This window comes from Aptenodytes forsteri, unplaced genomic scaffold, assembly GCF_000699145.1.
Source record: "Aptenodytes forsteri isolate BGI_AS27 unplaced genomic scaffold, ASM69914v1 Scaffold329, whole genome shotgun sequence".
NCBI lineage: Eukaryota > Metazoa > Chordata > Aves > Sphenisciformes > Spheniscidae > Aptenodytes > Aptenodytes forsteri.
This window is the reverse complement of record NW_008796200.1, coordinates 178,978-195,113: the sequence shown is the minus strand read 5'-3', so window position 1 is coordinate 195,113 and position 16,136 is coordinate 178,978. Positions and strand designations below refer to the sequence as shown.

General features: G+C 51.8%; 2 protein-coding genes across 2 annotated transcripts in view; one reads left to right on the top strand and one right to left on the bottom strand.

Moving 5' to 3' along the window:
- Positions 1-4,830, bottom strand: part of ANO9 (anoctamin 9) — a 13,861-nt gene extending 9,031 nt beyond the window's left edge. Inside the window, exons 1-9 of the mRNA XM_019474349.1 lie at positions 4,804-4,830; positions 4,666-4,731; positions 4,311-4,427; positions 3,897-4,033; positions 3,542-3,591; positions 2,892-2,950; positions 2,599-2,681; positions 499-633; positions 295-391 (exon numbers count right to left, since the gene is read on the bottom strand). Coding sequence (XP_019329894.1) covers positions 295-391; positions 499-633; positions 2,599-2,681; positions 2,892-2,950; positions 3,542-3,591; positions 3,897-4,033; positions 4,311-4,427; positions 4,666-4,731; positions 4,804-4,830 — 771 coding nt within the window. The remainder of the gene's footprint in view (positions 1-294; positions 392-498; positions 634-2,598; positions 2,682-2,891; positions 2,951-3,541; positions 3,592-3,896; positions 4,034-4,310; positions 4,428-4,665; positions 4,732-4,803) is intronic.
- A 4-nt stretch (positions 4,831-4,834) lies between these two features.
- PTDSS2 (phosphatidylserine synthase 2) overlaps positions 4,835-16,136 on the top strand; it is a 57,284-nt gene continuing 45,982 nt past the window's right edge. Inside the window, exon 1 of the mRNA XM_009288156.2 lies at positions 4,835-4,905. Within this exon, the coding sequence (XP_009286431.2) occupies positions 4,835-4,905 (71 nt within the window). The remainder of the gene's footprint in view (positions 4,906-16,136) is intronic.

The window sequence follows — 16,136 nt, the reverse complement described above, 5'->3', positions numbered from 1 at the left end:
GGGGGGGGACCGCCCCCCCCCCCCCCCCCGAGACAGGTAAAGATGCTGCAGGAGGGCAAAGTGCAGGAACGGGAGGGACACTGGGACTTGCTAGTGGTAAAGTCTTCCTTGGTGGTGATGGAGACCATGATCTGGCTATAATTCCTCCTTATTACTGAGGTTAGTGGAGGTTTCCTGCGTGTTCTAGCCAGTTTGCCGGGGTGGCTTTTCCTTCTAGTGGTGTGGGAACAGCACAAGCTGGGAGTGTTTCCCCATCCTTTGCCTTGAGCCTGTCTTGGGAAGGGGGCTACCTACCTTGGCGTAGGTGCAGGTGTCGGAGAGCAGCCAGAATGAGCACTTCTGGTCGCAGAGTGGGCACATGATGGTGTTACTGGCTTCACAGATCTCCTTGCTAGAAAGGCGTAGAGGGAAGCAAAGGGGAATAACAGTGTCTCAAAGCCACGTGCATAGAAAAGGTTCATGAATGGAATGCACGTTCAGCATTCCCAACTGCCTTACCTCACCTGGCTGGAACTGAAAACAGTAATCCCAGCCACGAAGACCACCGTTCCAGCCACTGCCGCGATTCCCAGCAAGTAGGTGTACCAGCCCAGCCAGGCAAAGTACAGGGCCACCTTCTCACCAAAATAGCACCTGGAAGGAAAGATGAGATGTGCTTTGGGGCCAGCGGAGGAGACCATATTGCTCGGGGTCACTAGAAAATGCTCTTCCACCCCCAAAGGGATATCGGGTCTAGGAGGGGCAGTGCTGTCTGCATGTCTGGGGATTTTGTTGGGATTGGGAGAGTCAGCCCAACTGAGTAGAGGAGCTGGAGGAACCGCGTGCAGCATTTCCCAGGGGATTTCAGCGGCGGCATGTGCAAGGAGAGCGAGCTGGCTCTCCTTGTGCTCTGACTGCATGGGAAGGCAGTGAAGTGCATTGTGGACATCACTGTGGGGCTGCACGGCAAAGATGTGCTGAGGGCACAGCTCTGGCTGAGAGGTGAACTCAGGATGGAGAGCAACGCAAGGCCATTGTGGGGGCTGGCTTGGTCTACACCGCGTGGTGTAGGGCATGCTGTCCTGCAGGGGTTTAGAGAAGCCTGTGAGAAGGCTTCTCCTGTTCTTAAGTCAACCTGGTGACTGATGCAAACTAAGGAGTGAGATTTCATTCTTTTTTTAGGGGTTTAGAGAAGCCTGTGAGAAGGCTTCTCCTGTTCTTAAGTCAACCTGGTGACTGATGCAAACTAAGGAGTGAGATTTCATTTCTTTTTTTTCTTCTTTTTTTTTTTTCCCTTTCCCCCCTTGGTTAATATGCCACAGGGAGAGCCACTCTTGCTGATGCCCGCTTCCGTATGAAGTGGGCATGGTCCCACAGGCACTGCTTCTGCCTTTCCGTGAAGGGAGCCCAGAGGGTCTAACTCAAGGGGAGATGCCTGCATGTGGTCAGGTTGACCGTATGCCAGGTAAGAGGAGTGGGAACAGTTGAGAGACCAAGTTGCAATCAGTGTCTACAGAACAATTTTAGACGTGCCAGGCTTGAAGAAGATGAGCTGCGGGGTGCGGTGTTTCTCAAACCAGAGCAATTTTTCCTTCTGGGCTCAGCTATCTCCCTGCAGTGCTTTCACATCTCATTCTTATGGTGGCAGTATCTCATTTTTTTCTGGTGTGGGGAAGAGGGTTGGAGGCATGGGTAAGAAATGATGGTAACTATTGACTGATGGACCTGCCTCCCCTCCTGTATTCCAGAGGAATTAACTTTCTACCAGTAGTCAAAGGTGGTGATGTGCTCCCTGGCCTTTGTTTAAAACAAACCAAAAACCCCAACGCTCCCCTCGCCCCCCCCCTCTCTACAACCCCAACGCTCCCCCCCCACCCCAGCCCCCCCCCCCCCCCTCCCCCCCCCCCCCCCCAGCCCAATTTCATACTCAGTCCCTTAATCCTTCTGTGATAACAAGAAGTCATGATGCATTGACCTTAGAAATGATGAGTTGTCTGACCTTGTGCACCATGGAGGTGTCAAGAGTCCCTAGTGCCTCTGCTAGACTTGTAAACTGTAATAAACATTTAAGGAGGTAGAGCACATCTCCATTTTAACATTTCACTTCCCTAACAGAGCCTACTGACAACTTTATGAAGTAGCATGTTCTTTTTGCCCTTCTTCCCCTGGCTATGGAGCGTTAGTTTTCTCCCCCTTTTAAAATAAGAGCTGTGCTCTTCCTTGAGTTTTAATGTGGTTATAGGAGCCCCTTGTTGCCTTTAATGCCCCAAGTTCAGCCTCAGGCTGGATGTGCTGCACTGATGCTCTGTTCCCACTTCGCCTTCCTTTGAACGTGGGAGCGCGTAGTTGAAAATGAAATGGGCTAATTAAAAACCATGCAGATGTGGGGATTGTTTCATACTGCAAAATTAGCAGATGGAGCTCGGTGCCACAGGGATACCCCTTAGGGTAAGAACTTTGCAGGCTTCAGAAGAAGCCCAGTATGTGTGAGAAGAGCCAGGTTCAAACTAATGATTTAAAAGAAAACACGGGAGCCTGGCAAAGGGCATAAAGCTCTCTGGGTTTTAGGTGGGAACTCTTGGTTAGAAAGATCTGCCGTGCCTCTTCTGCCTGTGTTACCTGATCTTCTCAATCGGCTGTTGGCAAAATATACCTCTCCAGCGAGCCCATTTCTCCTTTAGGAATTCCCTTACCTCTTCTTTCTGGAGAGCAGAGAAGTTGGTTGGATACAGGATTATTAGGGCAACTTTAATCCCCAGGCCAGCTCCCAGGCTACTGTCAGGAGCTTTGTTGTGCCCTTCATCCAGGGAGGTCTTGATGCAGCCCCAGTTACCCAAAGGTCTCCCCCACCCGGTCTTGCTCCTTCACCTCTCGTGGCTTTTCCTCCCAGTCACCCATGTGCTCAGCCTCACCTCGTGCAGGGGAAACGTCGCCTCAAAGACCTTCTTCTTCATCAGGTCATGCAGCTTCTCTGGTAGCAGAGCAGAACGGAGAGGATTAGTGAAGCTTTGCTCTCACCCCATGCACTCCCTGCCAGGCAGAATCACCCCAAACCTTTTCTGGAGCCTTTGAGGGGGGCAAAAAAAAAAAACCACCACCTGGGAGAGGCTGAGCTATTCAAAAGGGATCAGCACTAATCCTTGTGGTTGTGCTACTCTGCTGGGCTGCCGCAGGCTGTGTTGTGGCTGGCTCTGGGAGCAAGCCAGGTAGGCAGGTCCTTAGAGACAGCTAGAAAGCCAGCACCCTGTGCTGCCCTGCTCGTCCTGGAGTGTCAGAGAGGGATGAGCTCTTCTGGGGACACGGGAGAGCAGTGGTTGGCAGCTGAGGTCAGGGGTTTGGGGAGAGGGAGTAGAGGGCTGTTGCTGGTTCCTGCAGTCCAAATCTCCCAGCCTCTGGATGCAGCAGCAAATTTACTTGTCTGAGCTGCACCCTGGCTTTCTCCCCACTTCTGCATCCTCCCCGTGGGTGGTGAGGCAGCTGGGAATGCCCGTGCCCACCACGGGGCAGGAGCCTTCCTGCAGATCCAGGCTGAGCATCACCCCTGCTGGCCCTGTTCCCTTACCGAGGTCGGGCGTCGTCGTATTCTGCAGGATGAAGTTCACAATCTGTATCCTGAGCAAGGAGAAACTGTGGTTAAAGGCTGCTCTGGGGATATAGACTTGTGTTGTGTGGCCCTGGAAAACAGGGGAGGGAAGGGAGAAGGCGTGCACCAAAATCCGGGGAAGGAAGGGGGGAAGAAATGGGGAGCTGGCTGTGGACAATGAGAAGCCGGCAAGTTTGCACATGGTAGGTGGAGGTGGCCTTCTGTGGAAAATGAAAAGCCTGGCGCAACTGTGAGCTGAGCTGGAAACTGGATGCTGGTGCAGAGAAAGGGGAGTGCAAGATGCTGGAAGTCAGTAGCCCGGCTCAGCACCCACCTGGTGGTCACTGGTACGTCTTGATGGACGTTGGGGTTTTGCAGCCTGTTGTTGGGTTTCCTCAGGAGCCCCTGGTATTTCTGGAAGATCTGTTTTGGGGCACGGACTCCATAAAATAGTTTCTTATCCTCAATTTTCTAGTGGGTGGAAGAGAAGGGCTGTTAGAATGATGCTGGCAGAGCCAGAGGGGCAGGGAAAGGGGCAGAGCTGCAAGGGCCAGGGGCCACGTGAGTCCTGGGGCTGGGCTCTCCCCTGGTTGAGCAAGTGGTTTATTTTCCAGCACTGATATGGTGATCAGCTCAATGGTTCAGGTCACTCCCATCTCCTGGGATGCAGGAGCCCGAACTGGGCTTGGATCCTGGGTACCACAAGATAGCCAAGTATCTGCTGCCTTTTCTTCCTACAGCCCCTCACCTTGATGGTGAACCCCTTCTTGCTCAGCTCGTCCAGGAACTTCTTCCTCTTGATCTCCTTCTCGCTGCCCACTTCGTGGATGTCGCTTACCAGGACGAAATCCCACTTCTCTTCATCCTGCCCACAGAAAACACCAGGGAATTTATCGAGGTGGCAAGCCGAGAGCTCTCCCTCTCGGCTCCAGCCTCTCAGAGGTTTGGACCTTCAACATGACTGTGTAGAGGGCCCCTGGGAACTGGGAGTGAGCAGGAGAATGGGGATGGGGAAACTGAGACAGCTGCTGCCTTGACATTGCCCTGCTCCCCTCTTTGAGCTGTGCTGAACTCGCTGTGAGTGCAGAGGGAGCAAAGCTTACCGGGGGGGCAAATGGGTCTGTGTCTTCGACAGGAAAATCCCTCCAGGGAGTCAACAGAATTTCATCCTGTGGAAGAGAAAACCAGGGAAGGCTTCAGCAGGCTCCCTGGGAGATCCCGTGTCTGGGCATGGAGCAAACCTCTCCCTGCAAATGTTTTGACGGCATCGCGATGCCCTGGATCAGAGCAGGAGATCCCCAGATGCCTGGGGGCATCGGGATCAAGCTGCCCCGCTCCGGGTGGTGAGTGCAGGTGAGCAGTGCTCTGCTTGTGGTACACAGAAACCTGCCTGTCAGCAAAGCCCGCTTGGCGTTTAGGTGCTCTAGGGTGTGTCATTGGTCGTACTCACAGTATATCAAAAAAGACAGAACCCATGTAGATAAAATTGCGTTACAACATAAGATCAAGATCCACCTGGCCCAATTTTCCTCTCCCAGCAGCCACAAGGGGATGCCCGGGGAGGAGGGTATGAGCAGGCTTGTCTGAAACCTTCTCCCATACTCTCCTGCTCTCCAGTTTGGAGTCTTCCTGAGTCAAATATGGCTTCGTGTTTAGGGATCCTGGAGGGACCGCTGCTCTGTGAGTGTCTGCAGCCTCCTCTTGAACTCATGTAATGCCCAACGTTTATGGCACCCTGGGTTGCAAGGGAGCCAGACGGGAGGGGAAAAAAAAACCCCTCCCTTTGCTCTGGACTTTGCTCCATCCTGTTTCATCTCATGTCCTGACATTTGTACTGGAAGAGTGTCAACACTTAACTCTCTTTCCATGCTACAGTGGTTTTTACAATCTTTAATCACCCTTTTCCCCTCTTTAGTTGTTCCTTTCAGATAGGGCACTGTTAACTTTTTGGTGAGGGTGGGGAAGGTAGTTTTAAATTCCAGTGAAGGGAGAGTGGGGCACGGACAATCGGAGGCTTACACAACCCTGCAGACTGCAGCAAAGCAGGTGAAAAACGAGTTCTTGGGAAAACACCTCAGATGCCTCAGTCTGCGGCCTAGGGGCAGAGCGAGGAAGGTGAGCTGCTGATGTTTGTACCTGGTTCCCTCCCGTGTGCTACTGGCTCCAAAGAGAGAGGCTGCACAGGGGCGAACGCAGCTGCTCACCTTCATTATTTAAGCCTAATAATGCTCAGACACCCAAGCGGTGTGGCTCTGGGGGTGCATGAAGGAAATCAGGCGGCCCTGTGGCAGCCCCTGCCCTCTGCCTGGCGTGATTTCCCAGCCCGGGGTGCCCCTCTGCCAAAGGATGCTGCAGTGAGCACTCTTGGGTGGGTGCCCAGAACTGGAGCACATTAGCTTCAAACCACTTTGTCCCTGTCCTCTACGCCTGGCTTCCCTGATGTGATCTCAGCCTGGTTTTGCAGCCATAGTTCTCTCATAAGCAAGAGGGGATTAGTCCAACCAGCCTTTCAATGGATTGGCAAGAGCACGCCGGGCTTCAGGTCCCAGTGAATGTAATGAGTTTAATAAAGACACGCTCTGCAGGCCATACTGTGGCAGGGGCGGGGAATGGATCCCGTCTTAAAAACAGCATTTTTTGGGTTTTTTGCAGTTCTCTGATGTGACTCATGGTGCAGCCCCACAAACAGTTACGCTGCCCGTCCCGAGGGCATGGTATTGCAGCACAGAAGCGGGAAGGAGCTGCCAGGGGATGGGGAATATCATCAGTCAGTATTGCCACTAAAGACGTTGTGACCTGAAACAGCAGCCAGCCAGACAAGTTCATCCAGCTGTAATCTCAGGAGCAGAGCGGTGGTGGTGAAACCATGCCCTGATGTAAGATCTGGATCCCAAGCTTTCACTGAAGAATGAGGCCATGGAAGCAGGAGAGACCGGGATGAGGAAAGGGCTGAAATGCTCTGCCAAATCCTCTCTCATGTGGAGCTAGGGCCCTGGCTTCCCGTAACGCAAAGGGGCCATGGGGAGACTGACCAACAGAAAGCCAAAGTGAAAAGGCTTGAGAAGAGGGATATTCTCCCCTAGAGATGCTGTTGTAGTGAGGACCAGCACTTCCCACTGCTAAAAGGTGCCCCAATTTAGGCCAAGATGCAGAGGGGGGTTTGTGGAGGTGTCCTCTGCTCTGCCAAAGCCCTGGAGCAGGCTTTTTGGATTCCTAATTTTCCAGTCAAGCCCTAAGAATCGGTGGGGATGCTTCTCACACCACCCGTGTATGGCTCTCTAGGCAATAAGGACGTCGTGGTAGCAGGGTCTGGCTTTTCTCTGTGTTCCCATAGCAACGTAATTTACCGCCTGGTACCCGCTCTGCAGGCATCGTGAGCGCCTCTGCGTAGGACTGAAAAACGGGGAGGAATTTGCAAATTATTTGCAGATTAGCACAGACAATTCCCAGTACCCACCTCTGGAGTGGTAACAGATAAAAATTGCATTCAGCTGCAAAGGGGGATTTGCAAACCTGTGATGATGGAAGAGCAGCATTTCAGCAGGCTTAATTCATTACGGTGGCTGCTGGCATCCTCACGAGGCAAAGGCTGCTTTAAGCCTTGGCTGCTGGGACTATTGTGTCGGAGCCCAGCCTGCTTTTGGGGCCAGATGTGGCCCATTTTTTTTGTCCCTGGGGACTAGCGACACTGTCAGATTATGGCTGCTTTGCTCTGGCAGCAAGCACAAGGCAGTCAGATTGGCCCTGCGTGCGGGGAAGGCCACCCTGGCTCTGAAGTGGTTGTTTAAACCCTGGGCTCTAATCCCTGCTATCAAGGAGGACGGTGCCTGTTTAGCTCTTTCCTGCCCCGTGTTTGGAGGCGGGTTGGAGGTGCGCTGGGCAAAGGTGTAGGAGAAGTAATCTGCACAATGAGAAGCAGTAATTTCAATGTCAAAAAGGGTTTGCATGCCCTGAAGTGTGCCTGGTTTCTCTCCAGCTGTATCAGCAGGCCCTTGTGCCCTTGTCGCAAGCCAGGTAACCCACTGCCCTGTGCGAGGTTACTGGATCCTTCAGAGAAATGGTAACAGGCACCCTTGGGCTGGAGGTGTAGTCACCTGCGTGAGTAACTCGGGCAAAGGACCTGGATAGGATCCGGCATCCTTGTTTTCCTTTCTAATTGGGGATTGCTGAGGGTTTGGGTGGTTCCCATCACCCACACTGAGATGATCAAATTGCTAGTATGTCAGGGATGTTTCTCACAAACGCCTCGCTTAGAGCACTTCCACCTTACCTCATAGTTTCCTAAGAAATGTGACAATCTTTAATTGAACAGGCAGATGGTGCACCTGTACATTTACTAGCTGCTCCAATCTTAGAGAGTTTGCCTGGCTTTTTGAATAAAAGAAAACCGCATCTTTTCTTTCAAGCTAGAGAAACAAAACTTCACAGCTCCCCCTCTCCCCTTGCTTTATTTCAGGTGCTCCTGAAACATCTGGGGCTGTCACCTCCGCTGCTACATGCAGTGCCTGGGTTTATACAAGCAAAAGATCTGGTCTCAGTCCAAACCATCCTTCTCTGATCAGTGCTCCGGCACCTCTGAACTCTGGTACCAGCATCTGGGACCATGCGTGACCCTGCTGGCCTGACCCCGCAGCACCTTGGGGTGGTACATGGGGCTCAGCTCTGCCTTGCTGCCCGGCTGCAGGAAACTGCAGAGCCAGCAGCACACACCGCTTTCCCCGTTGCACGTTCATGGTAGGAATGAGATTGCTTGCTGGAAAGAGGAACGGGAGTTTTGTAGTACATTTTGAGTACTTTAAAGGCTGAAAGCACATGAGTGGTAGAGATTGGAGCTTAGAGTGTCCCATGTTTCCAAGCTATGGGTGGCTCAGAGGTGCTGAAAAGCAACCTCTTGGAAATAGCTGAGCAGTTTCTGTTTCCTACCTGCATGGTGGAGAGCCTTTCTCTTTCCCCCTCTCTCCTTTTGCTCCTCCGGGCAGATCTCTCAGGAGCTGTCTGTCGGACTGATGGTGTAGCTGAGGCCGCAGGCGGGACAAGCTGCGAGGCTCCTGGGGTTTCGCCACAGAGTGTGGTTTCCTTCGCTGCAGAGTGTGGTTTCCTTCTCCAGCTCCTCTGCCTGAGGTCTCACGTGAACCAAGCGGGGACTTGACTTCCGTGTGGGACTCTCACCTGCCTGGGGAGGGAGCTGCCTCTGCCTGGCAGTGGGCAGATATCAAGGAGGAGGTGAGAAAGCTGCCCTTCACCCTCACTCAAAGGAGTGGCAAGCCCAGTACCGCCCAGCAGAGCAGGCAGATAGCCGTGCTGAGTTCGTCTTGCCAACTCCAGTGCTCTGCCACCCCCATCTTCCTCCTCTGCGCCTCTCGGTGCCAATGCTGCTTGCTGTATCCTGTGAACATCCCCAAAGAGGTGTCACAAACGGGCCCAAAGAAGGAAGGAGGTATTAGCAGAAGCTCTAGAAAGCATTAAACTATTTCTTACAAGGAGGGGAAAAAAACATTAAACCTAAAAAGAGAAAATAAAGCTGAGCTGTGCATAACCTGCCTCATTCTTGGGGTGAAGGTCTGGGCTCCACAGAAAGGATTGGATGTGAGAGGTAGGGGAAGGGAGCAGCACAGGCTTTGAGAGCGGATGGGATGGGGCCGGGGGTGAGTTTGTTAACAGCCAGGACAAGGAAAAGGGGCAAAGCATGAGCTTCCAGATAAGTGAGGAGAGACTGCTCCACAGTTTTTTCCACCTGAATGCACCACTCTTCCTCCCTGCCATGGACAGTGGCCTGGTTTGCTCTCCACCACTTTGGTTTCCCTTTGTGGCCTCCAGAAACCCTTCTGTGAGCCACAGAGAAAATCTGGCTTCCTGGAAGGACTGAACAGAGACTGAGAAATCCTTTCTTCACGCCTTGCTGGCTGGCAAAATGGCACTGGAAGTCGTGTGATTTTTTTCCCCCGTGTGTAATAGTGCTGTTGCATGAGGGGCTTCAGGGTTTGGCGTCAAGGATTACGGGAACATCTGTAAGTATTTTAAGAGTCTTAAGAACAAATATCGCCTCCCTCCTGGCTGAAGAGGAAAGCATCAAAGTGTGCTCTGAATGTTCCTCCAAACCACAGAGCCCTCCTGCCTCGCGGCTCCTTAAAATCTTGTCACTTCTAAGTAGATTTACTAGAGTACGATTGCTTCAGCCTCTGCTTTCCTGATGGCATTTGTGTCGGGTTGCTCAGCTGTGGCCCACTGGAAATTGTAACCAAATCACTGAGTGTTTTTTTTGTTCACAAAGGTTTGATCCATCTGGACCTATGGCTTGGAGCAGGGTATAACTCTCTTTTTACAAAAAGGGTGAGTGAAAAGGTTGTTATGTGTAAGCCAGGTCTGACAGCTCTCCTTATATCTGTTTTCTGGGTTTTTTTGTTGCTTTAGTTTCCAAGATAAGAAAAGCTGCCTTTTCCTGGGTGTAGCAGAAGGGCCAATAATTGGTCTGGATTCCCTTGTGCTCTCCAACAGCATTGCTGTGGGTTGCTCTTAAATAGAGTAAATCCTGGGGGGTAATGCGGCTGCGTCCTGGCAGGAAAGGCAGCCAGTGTTTCCAGAGTGTTGCTCCCAGTCAAGCCAACATCACTCTGCGGCTTTGCCAAGTGCCTTGAACAGACTCTGAATCAGACCTGCAAATTTAAAAAAAAAAAAAAAGGAGAAAAGAAAATGTTATCTTCCAAATTTCCTGCTGTGTGTGAAATCAAGAGCAGAGCAGGGGAAGAAGCGGGCAGACCTTTAGCCTCCCAGAGGCAATCTGCAGGGCTGGCCAGGAGGGGAAAACTGTCTTTATCACCAGCAGCTCTTCATGGGTGTGGGAGAACGTGTGTGTGTGTTTACCTGGAGAGAGAGTGAAGCCTTGTAAGATAGGATTGATGGTGCTTTCCACATCTCCTGACGGAAGACTGAAGACCTTTGCAACATGAGCACTGCTGGGTTAAATGGAAACGGGGTTACGTGTAGGTGGGACAGCCATGTCACTCCACCTGCACGTTTGTTTCTTCCTCCTGCGAACTTTGCCGAGTAGGACTGGGAGGACTTTGCTCTCCAGATAGGCCAGCTAATTGAATGCGGGCATCCAGCAGCAATCCCGAAAACTCACGGGCTTTACTAGCCAGTGGGGAAGGTGAGTCTGTGCCTGCAGGTTGGGTTTGTCCAAGGTATCTGACCCCCGCAGCATCTCTCATGGCACTCAGAGGAGACAGCAAGCTTTTTCTTCTTCTGTTTAGGAGGAATTTGGCTTTGCCTAGGCAAGATTTAGCTCCTTTTGCAGCAAGGCAGGAGACCAAATTGATGGTGTTCCTCTTTCAGCGCTTTCCTTCCCAGGCAACCCTCCTGCAACGCACCGTCTCAGCATTTATTGCTCTTGGGGGACCGGTGCTGAGGACGGCAGCATGAAAAACTAAAATTGGGGAGGGAGATGATGTACCTTCTGGTCTATTGGTGAAAAATCTGCTTAAGTGTCCTGGTTTTGGCTGGGATAGAGTTAATTTTCTTCCTGGTAGCTGGTACAGTGCTGTGTTTTGGATTTAGTGTGAGAATAATGTTGATAACACACTGATGTTTTAGTTGTTGCTAAGCAGTGCTTACACTAGTCAAGGACTTTTCAGTTTCTCATGCCCTGCCAGCGAGAAGCTGGGAGGGGGCACAGCCAGGACAGCTGACCCCAACTGACCAAAGGGATATTCCACACCGTATGGCGTCATGCTCAGCACATAAAGCTGGGGAAGAAGAAGGAAGGGGGGGGATGTTCGGAGTGATGGCGGTTGTTTTCCCAAGTAACCGTTACATGTGATGGAGCCCTGCTGTCCTGGAGATGGCTGAACACCTGCCTGCCGATGGGAAGGAGTGAATGAATTCCTTGTTTTGCTTTGCTTGCGCGCGCAGCTTTTGCTTTACCTATTAAAATGTCTTTATCTCAACCCACGAGTTTTCTCACTTTTACCCCCACGATTCTCTCCCCCATCCCACCGGGGGGGGGAGTGAGTGAGCGGCTGGGTGGTGCTTAGTTGCCGGCTGGGGTTAAACCACAACATTAAGACATGAAGTGTTGTGGAGCTCTGGTTCATATGTGCACTGAGGTATTGCAACCGCACGAACCCTTTGTAAGCAGCTAGAATTATTTAAGATATTATCACCCTCCACTGTTTATTGCTGCTGGGGCTGGTCACACGTTCGCATCCTAATCCACCGTGGCATTGCATCAGCCCGATAGACTCCAACCACTTTGGGCAGTGGTTTGACCCGCGCTGAGCGAGTTGGCATCGGAGCTCTCTAGGAGCACTCCCTTGACCTGTTAATCCTGGCTGGATGCAGAGATGGTAATTTCCACCTGAGAAGTGGTAACAAACCGCTGGAGGCTTTCGTGTGTGAAACCACTTCAGCTAGACAGAGGATGCCTGTCTGCACCCTGCCTTACAACAATGCTTTCTGACAGGGAGCTCCTCTTCTGAGTGCGCAAAGGCTATCCTGCATGCAAGCATCCCTAATTTAGGATGGTGCTAAGATATTTATTTGCTCTTTTCAGTTCCCAGGGTCTTGGAATTTTGTTTATTTTTTTTTCCAGTGGAAGAGTTTAAAGGGTATTCCCTTCCTGTGTATCTGGCTAGAAGGACATGAAAGAAGAAAGATCCTTCAGAAGAGGTTGTTTAGATGTTTTTCAGCACCAAACTGCAACTTTCTGGTTAGTGGGGCTGTGTTTCCCTGAACCACCTTTATGTCACTCATGAACTGATTTGAAGCAGAGGTTCTTCGTCCTGCCCAGGTATGTTGTTGCTCCATCAAAGATAGGAGCTGGCTGCTCAGCTTCATACGAGAGCCCAGCACTAGAGATATCCTTAGCTACTACAAGAAATTGCAATTCAGTTTGTGTAATGAGTGGGGAAAAGAAAAAAAGAAAAAAATTCAGGACTTTTTCTTTCTGTCTTCATTTTGAAGACATCAGTCAAAAGCAGACAGGAGTGTCAGGGAAAAACAGCTAAATGAAATGGGCTGGAGAAAATTAATGTAAGGCTTGAATCCTACCTGCTATTGGAAAAGGAGAGGGAAGACAAGCTTCAAATAGAAGCCAGTGATGCTGAAGCAGCATATGAAGCCTGACTAATACTTGTTGAACCTGTTAGGCTTTAGGATTGATTGTAGTGTCTATGCTTCTCAGCAGCTAGTACAAATCCTATAAGAAAACAGCGCTAATGAGCAAGCTGGCCAGAAACCGAGAGCCTGGCAAGAGGAGTATGTTGGGTCTGAACGCTCAAGCTGCTGTCGTCTAGCACCACCAACTGTGCTTTGGGGATAGTTCAGCAGGAGTGGTTCTGGTTGGGAAAATTTTCACTTTCTTGGCCAACAGTTGCTTTGAAATTTAAGACTAAGGCAGGCGGAGGAACAGCCAGTGTGATGCAGAGAGGCTAGCCCGCAGCTGGCTCTGGTGGTGATAGCAGAGTGGTGTAGCCTTTCTCTGGCTGTGCGATGTGGTGCTGCTCTGGGTGAAAGTACTGGGAGGCTTCACTTCACCCCTTAAGTCATGGAAACATAGAAGTGCTGTTGGACGGGGCCCCTGGAGCTCTCCAGTCCAAACTCCTGCTCAAAGTGGGTGAATTGCCAGCATTAGCTCATCAGGGCTCTGTCTAGCTGAGCCTTGAAAGCCTCATTGACAGAGGAGCCCCCCCCCCCCCGCCCCTCCGGTGATCTGTTGCAGCCCTGCGCAACCCTCCTCGGGGAAAAAGCTTCTCCCGAAGTCCACGCTGCACTTTCCAATGGCAGTTTGTGGCCTCTGCTGCAAAATCTGCTCTGGCTGTACATTTTTGGCCTCTTGTACACTTCTGGCCGTGCCAAGCCAGTGAGTGTCTCTGAAAAGCTGGGTTCTATGATGCCAAAGGCCATTTTGCTGTAGAGTTGAGTGGCAGTACAGTTGTCTGTGTTCTCTTGTAAAACTGGGGCATTTTCACCCAAACCCTAGTCTGTTTAGGTCCATCGGTATCCCTGGAGCTACAGTTGATACATTACAGCAGAGGGTGTTGTTTGGGGTGAAGCCCTGCTTGTAATTAAAAAGTACTGGGTGCTTAGGAGAGTAAATCTCCTTTCCAAGCATGAGGAAAGGCTTTTTGTGCCGCCACCTGCTAGCGCGGGAGGCTCCGAGACCTCGGGGACTGCTTTCATGTACTGACGCTGTTCAGCCTGCTGAAGAAGCTCCGCTGGGCTCACCTCGACACATCATTCACATCTACCTGTCCTGAAGGCCCAAAGCAACGGTGATGGGCCCATGTCAACAGACCCAGGGAGACGAGAGGCCGTAAGTGACCAGGAGGCCTGGACTTGACTCGGTGCTTGCCACGGCTGCAGAAGGCCGAATCATCGGCTGCCCCGTGAGTATTGTGTGTTTTTTCTTTGATGTTTTGCAAACGTCATGGCTATAGGGTGGGGGGAAAGGGACGCCCAAAAAAGTTTATTCACGTTTCCTTCGTGAGATGTGGTGGGTGCTCCCCGCTGTGACAGAAAGCCGTGCGACCTCAGCCTTTGCTTTTGCAGTGGGAGGTGGCGTCTCTTGGAACAAGCTAAGTGCCTCCAGGTCTCATAAAACACAGCGGGGCGGCCAGAACAGAGTGTTTCAGGGTGGCAGGGGATTGTGCAGCAGCCAGAAGTGTCCTCGTATATCTGCAGAACTGTGGGGTTTTTTTTTTCTCAAAGGGCAGGAGTATTCCACCTTCTCGGGGAATCTTCGGTTAAATCCTTCTCGCTCAGATGTGGCAACTACACAACTTAAGCTGTCCTCACTAACCGAGAGAGAAAACAAGCAGAAGCGTGGCTTTGCGAACACAGCAGAGCTGCTTTCATATACAAATGGCTCTGACAGTTCAGGGCTGGTGGTTTATGGCAACTTCTGCTGCCAGGGCCGGGGCGGTCGCTGAACCGCACGCTCCCTGTTCCTAACCCGGCTGGTTGCTGCCATCAAGTGGCCAGCTCATTTATTTGCAGTCACGTCAATGTTTCCTCTCGTTTCTTCCTCGGTTTCGTTTCTCTGCTCCTGCAGGGCTTTCTCTTTTCTCCATATAGCATCCTCTGGTGCCTTCTGCCTTGTCAGGATGGCTCTAGCATCTTGCCAGAAAGAAAGGCCTCCCTGCCTGCCATGGCTCTAGCATCTTGCCAGAAAGAAAGGTCTCCCTGCCTGCAGGCCGGGAGCAGTGTGTCGCGTTTGGATTCGTTCCGGTCGAAGAGCCCGATCCTCGTGTTGATGTCAAAGAATAATTTGGAAAGCTGTACTGCAGGTAAGGGATCCCACGAGGGGGGGTGAGAGATTTTAAGAACAGGGCAGGGCTCGAGGGCACAGGAGCACCCAACACCCTGCTCTTGCCTCTCGGGATACAGCCCAGCGTGCAGCCGAAGAAGCGAGGAGGCGGCTCCAGCCCTGGCCAGACCCTCTGTGTGGAAACAAAAACCTCTGCCAGCAAAACACACTCACATTTTTTGCAAACGCGAAAGTGGTCCGGCGGTTAATGTTTCATCACACAAGGAAGCGGGAGTCGGGACAGCCACGGCATCAGGGGTGGGACTAACTGGAAAGCACAACCTGGGGTACTTGAAAGCTGCACAACAGTCTGGCAAAGAGCACTTGTCCCTAAATAATTCAAGTGAGCGCGTAGAGAATTAAGCCATTTTCTTTAATTAGCATTCTTTGGTTAGTTTTGCCAAAAGATACAGAATTTTAGCATCAAATATTGCTACAATACTGCTACAGTTTGCAAATGCCAAGTTTATGTACTCATAGCATAACACTCTCCTGTCACAGCTGAAAGGACTGTTTTCTTTACTATCCCCCCCCCCGCTTCCTTCATATTTTCTTGGAAAGATAAAACAGCATTCTTCTGTGCTTTTTTTTCCCCTCAGACAAAGCAAATGCCTGCCACCTCCAACAAAGATATTTCCAGGTTTCACAAGCTCAAGGCACATTCACCAAAGATCATGTGGGAGTTCTTGACAATGTTGGGGATGCTTCCTCCTGGGCTGCGGTGAAACAGTCACCTTAAATGTCAGAGTCAGCACGCCTAAATTCCTGGTGCGCTTTCAATTAGCCATGCTTCCCTTCTCCTATCCTGCAGCGTTGATTTACGTTATCAAAACGCTACTTGAAGTTCCGGCTCAGGGACTGCTGGACTTTTGGCCGTGAAGGTATTGAGCAGAACAAGTCCTGAAGTGTGTCAGTGCAACTCCTCGCCCAGTGCCCTGGCTTGGGTCCCGGGCAGCAGCTTCCCCCCGCTGTGGGCACCAACGAGGGGGTGATGCCGCAGCCCTGGGGGGAGCCGCGATGCTGTGGGTCCTCTTCCTCCCGGCTGCGGCCTGCGCTTCAGCCTTGGCTTTTACCTCTCGCGGCCCCAGGAGGGGTTCCTTTGTGGCGGCTGTGGAGAGCCCAGAGCCTGGCGAGGCCAGAGGGAGACGTGAATCTCTCATGGTGGCGCAGAGACCCGTGAGGAGGGCGCGCCGTCTCCTCAGTGAGGGAGCTATGACAGGCGACGGGGCTCCCGTCATTGAGGGGGGAACATGAGGGCGGCGGCGGCGGGGC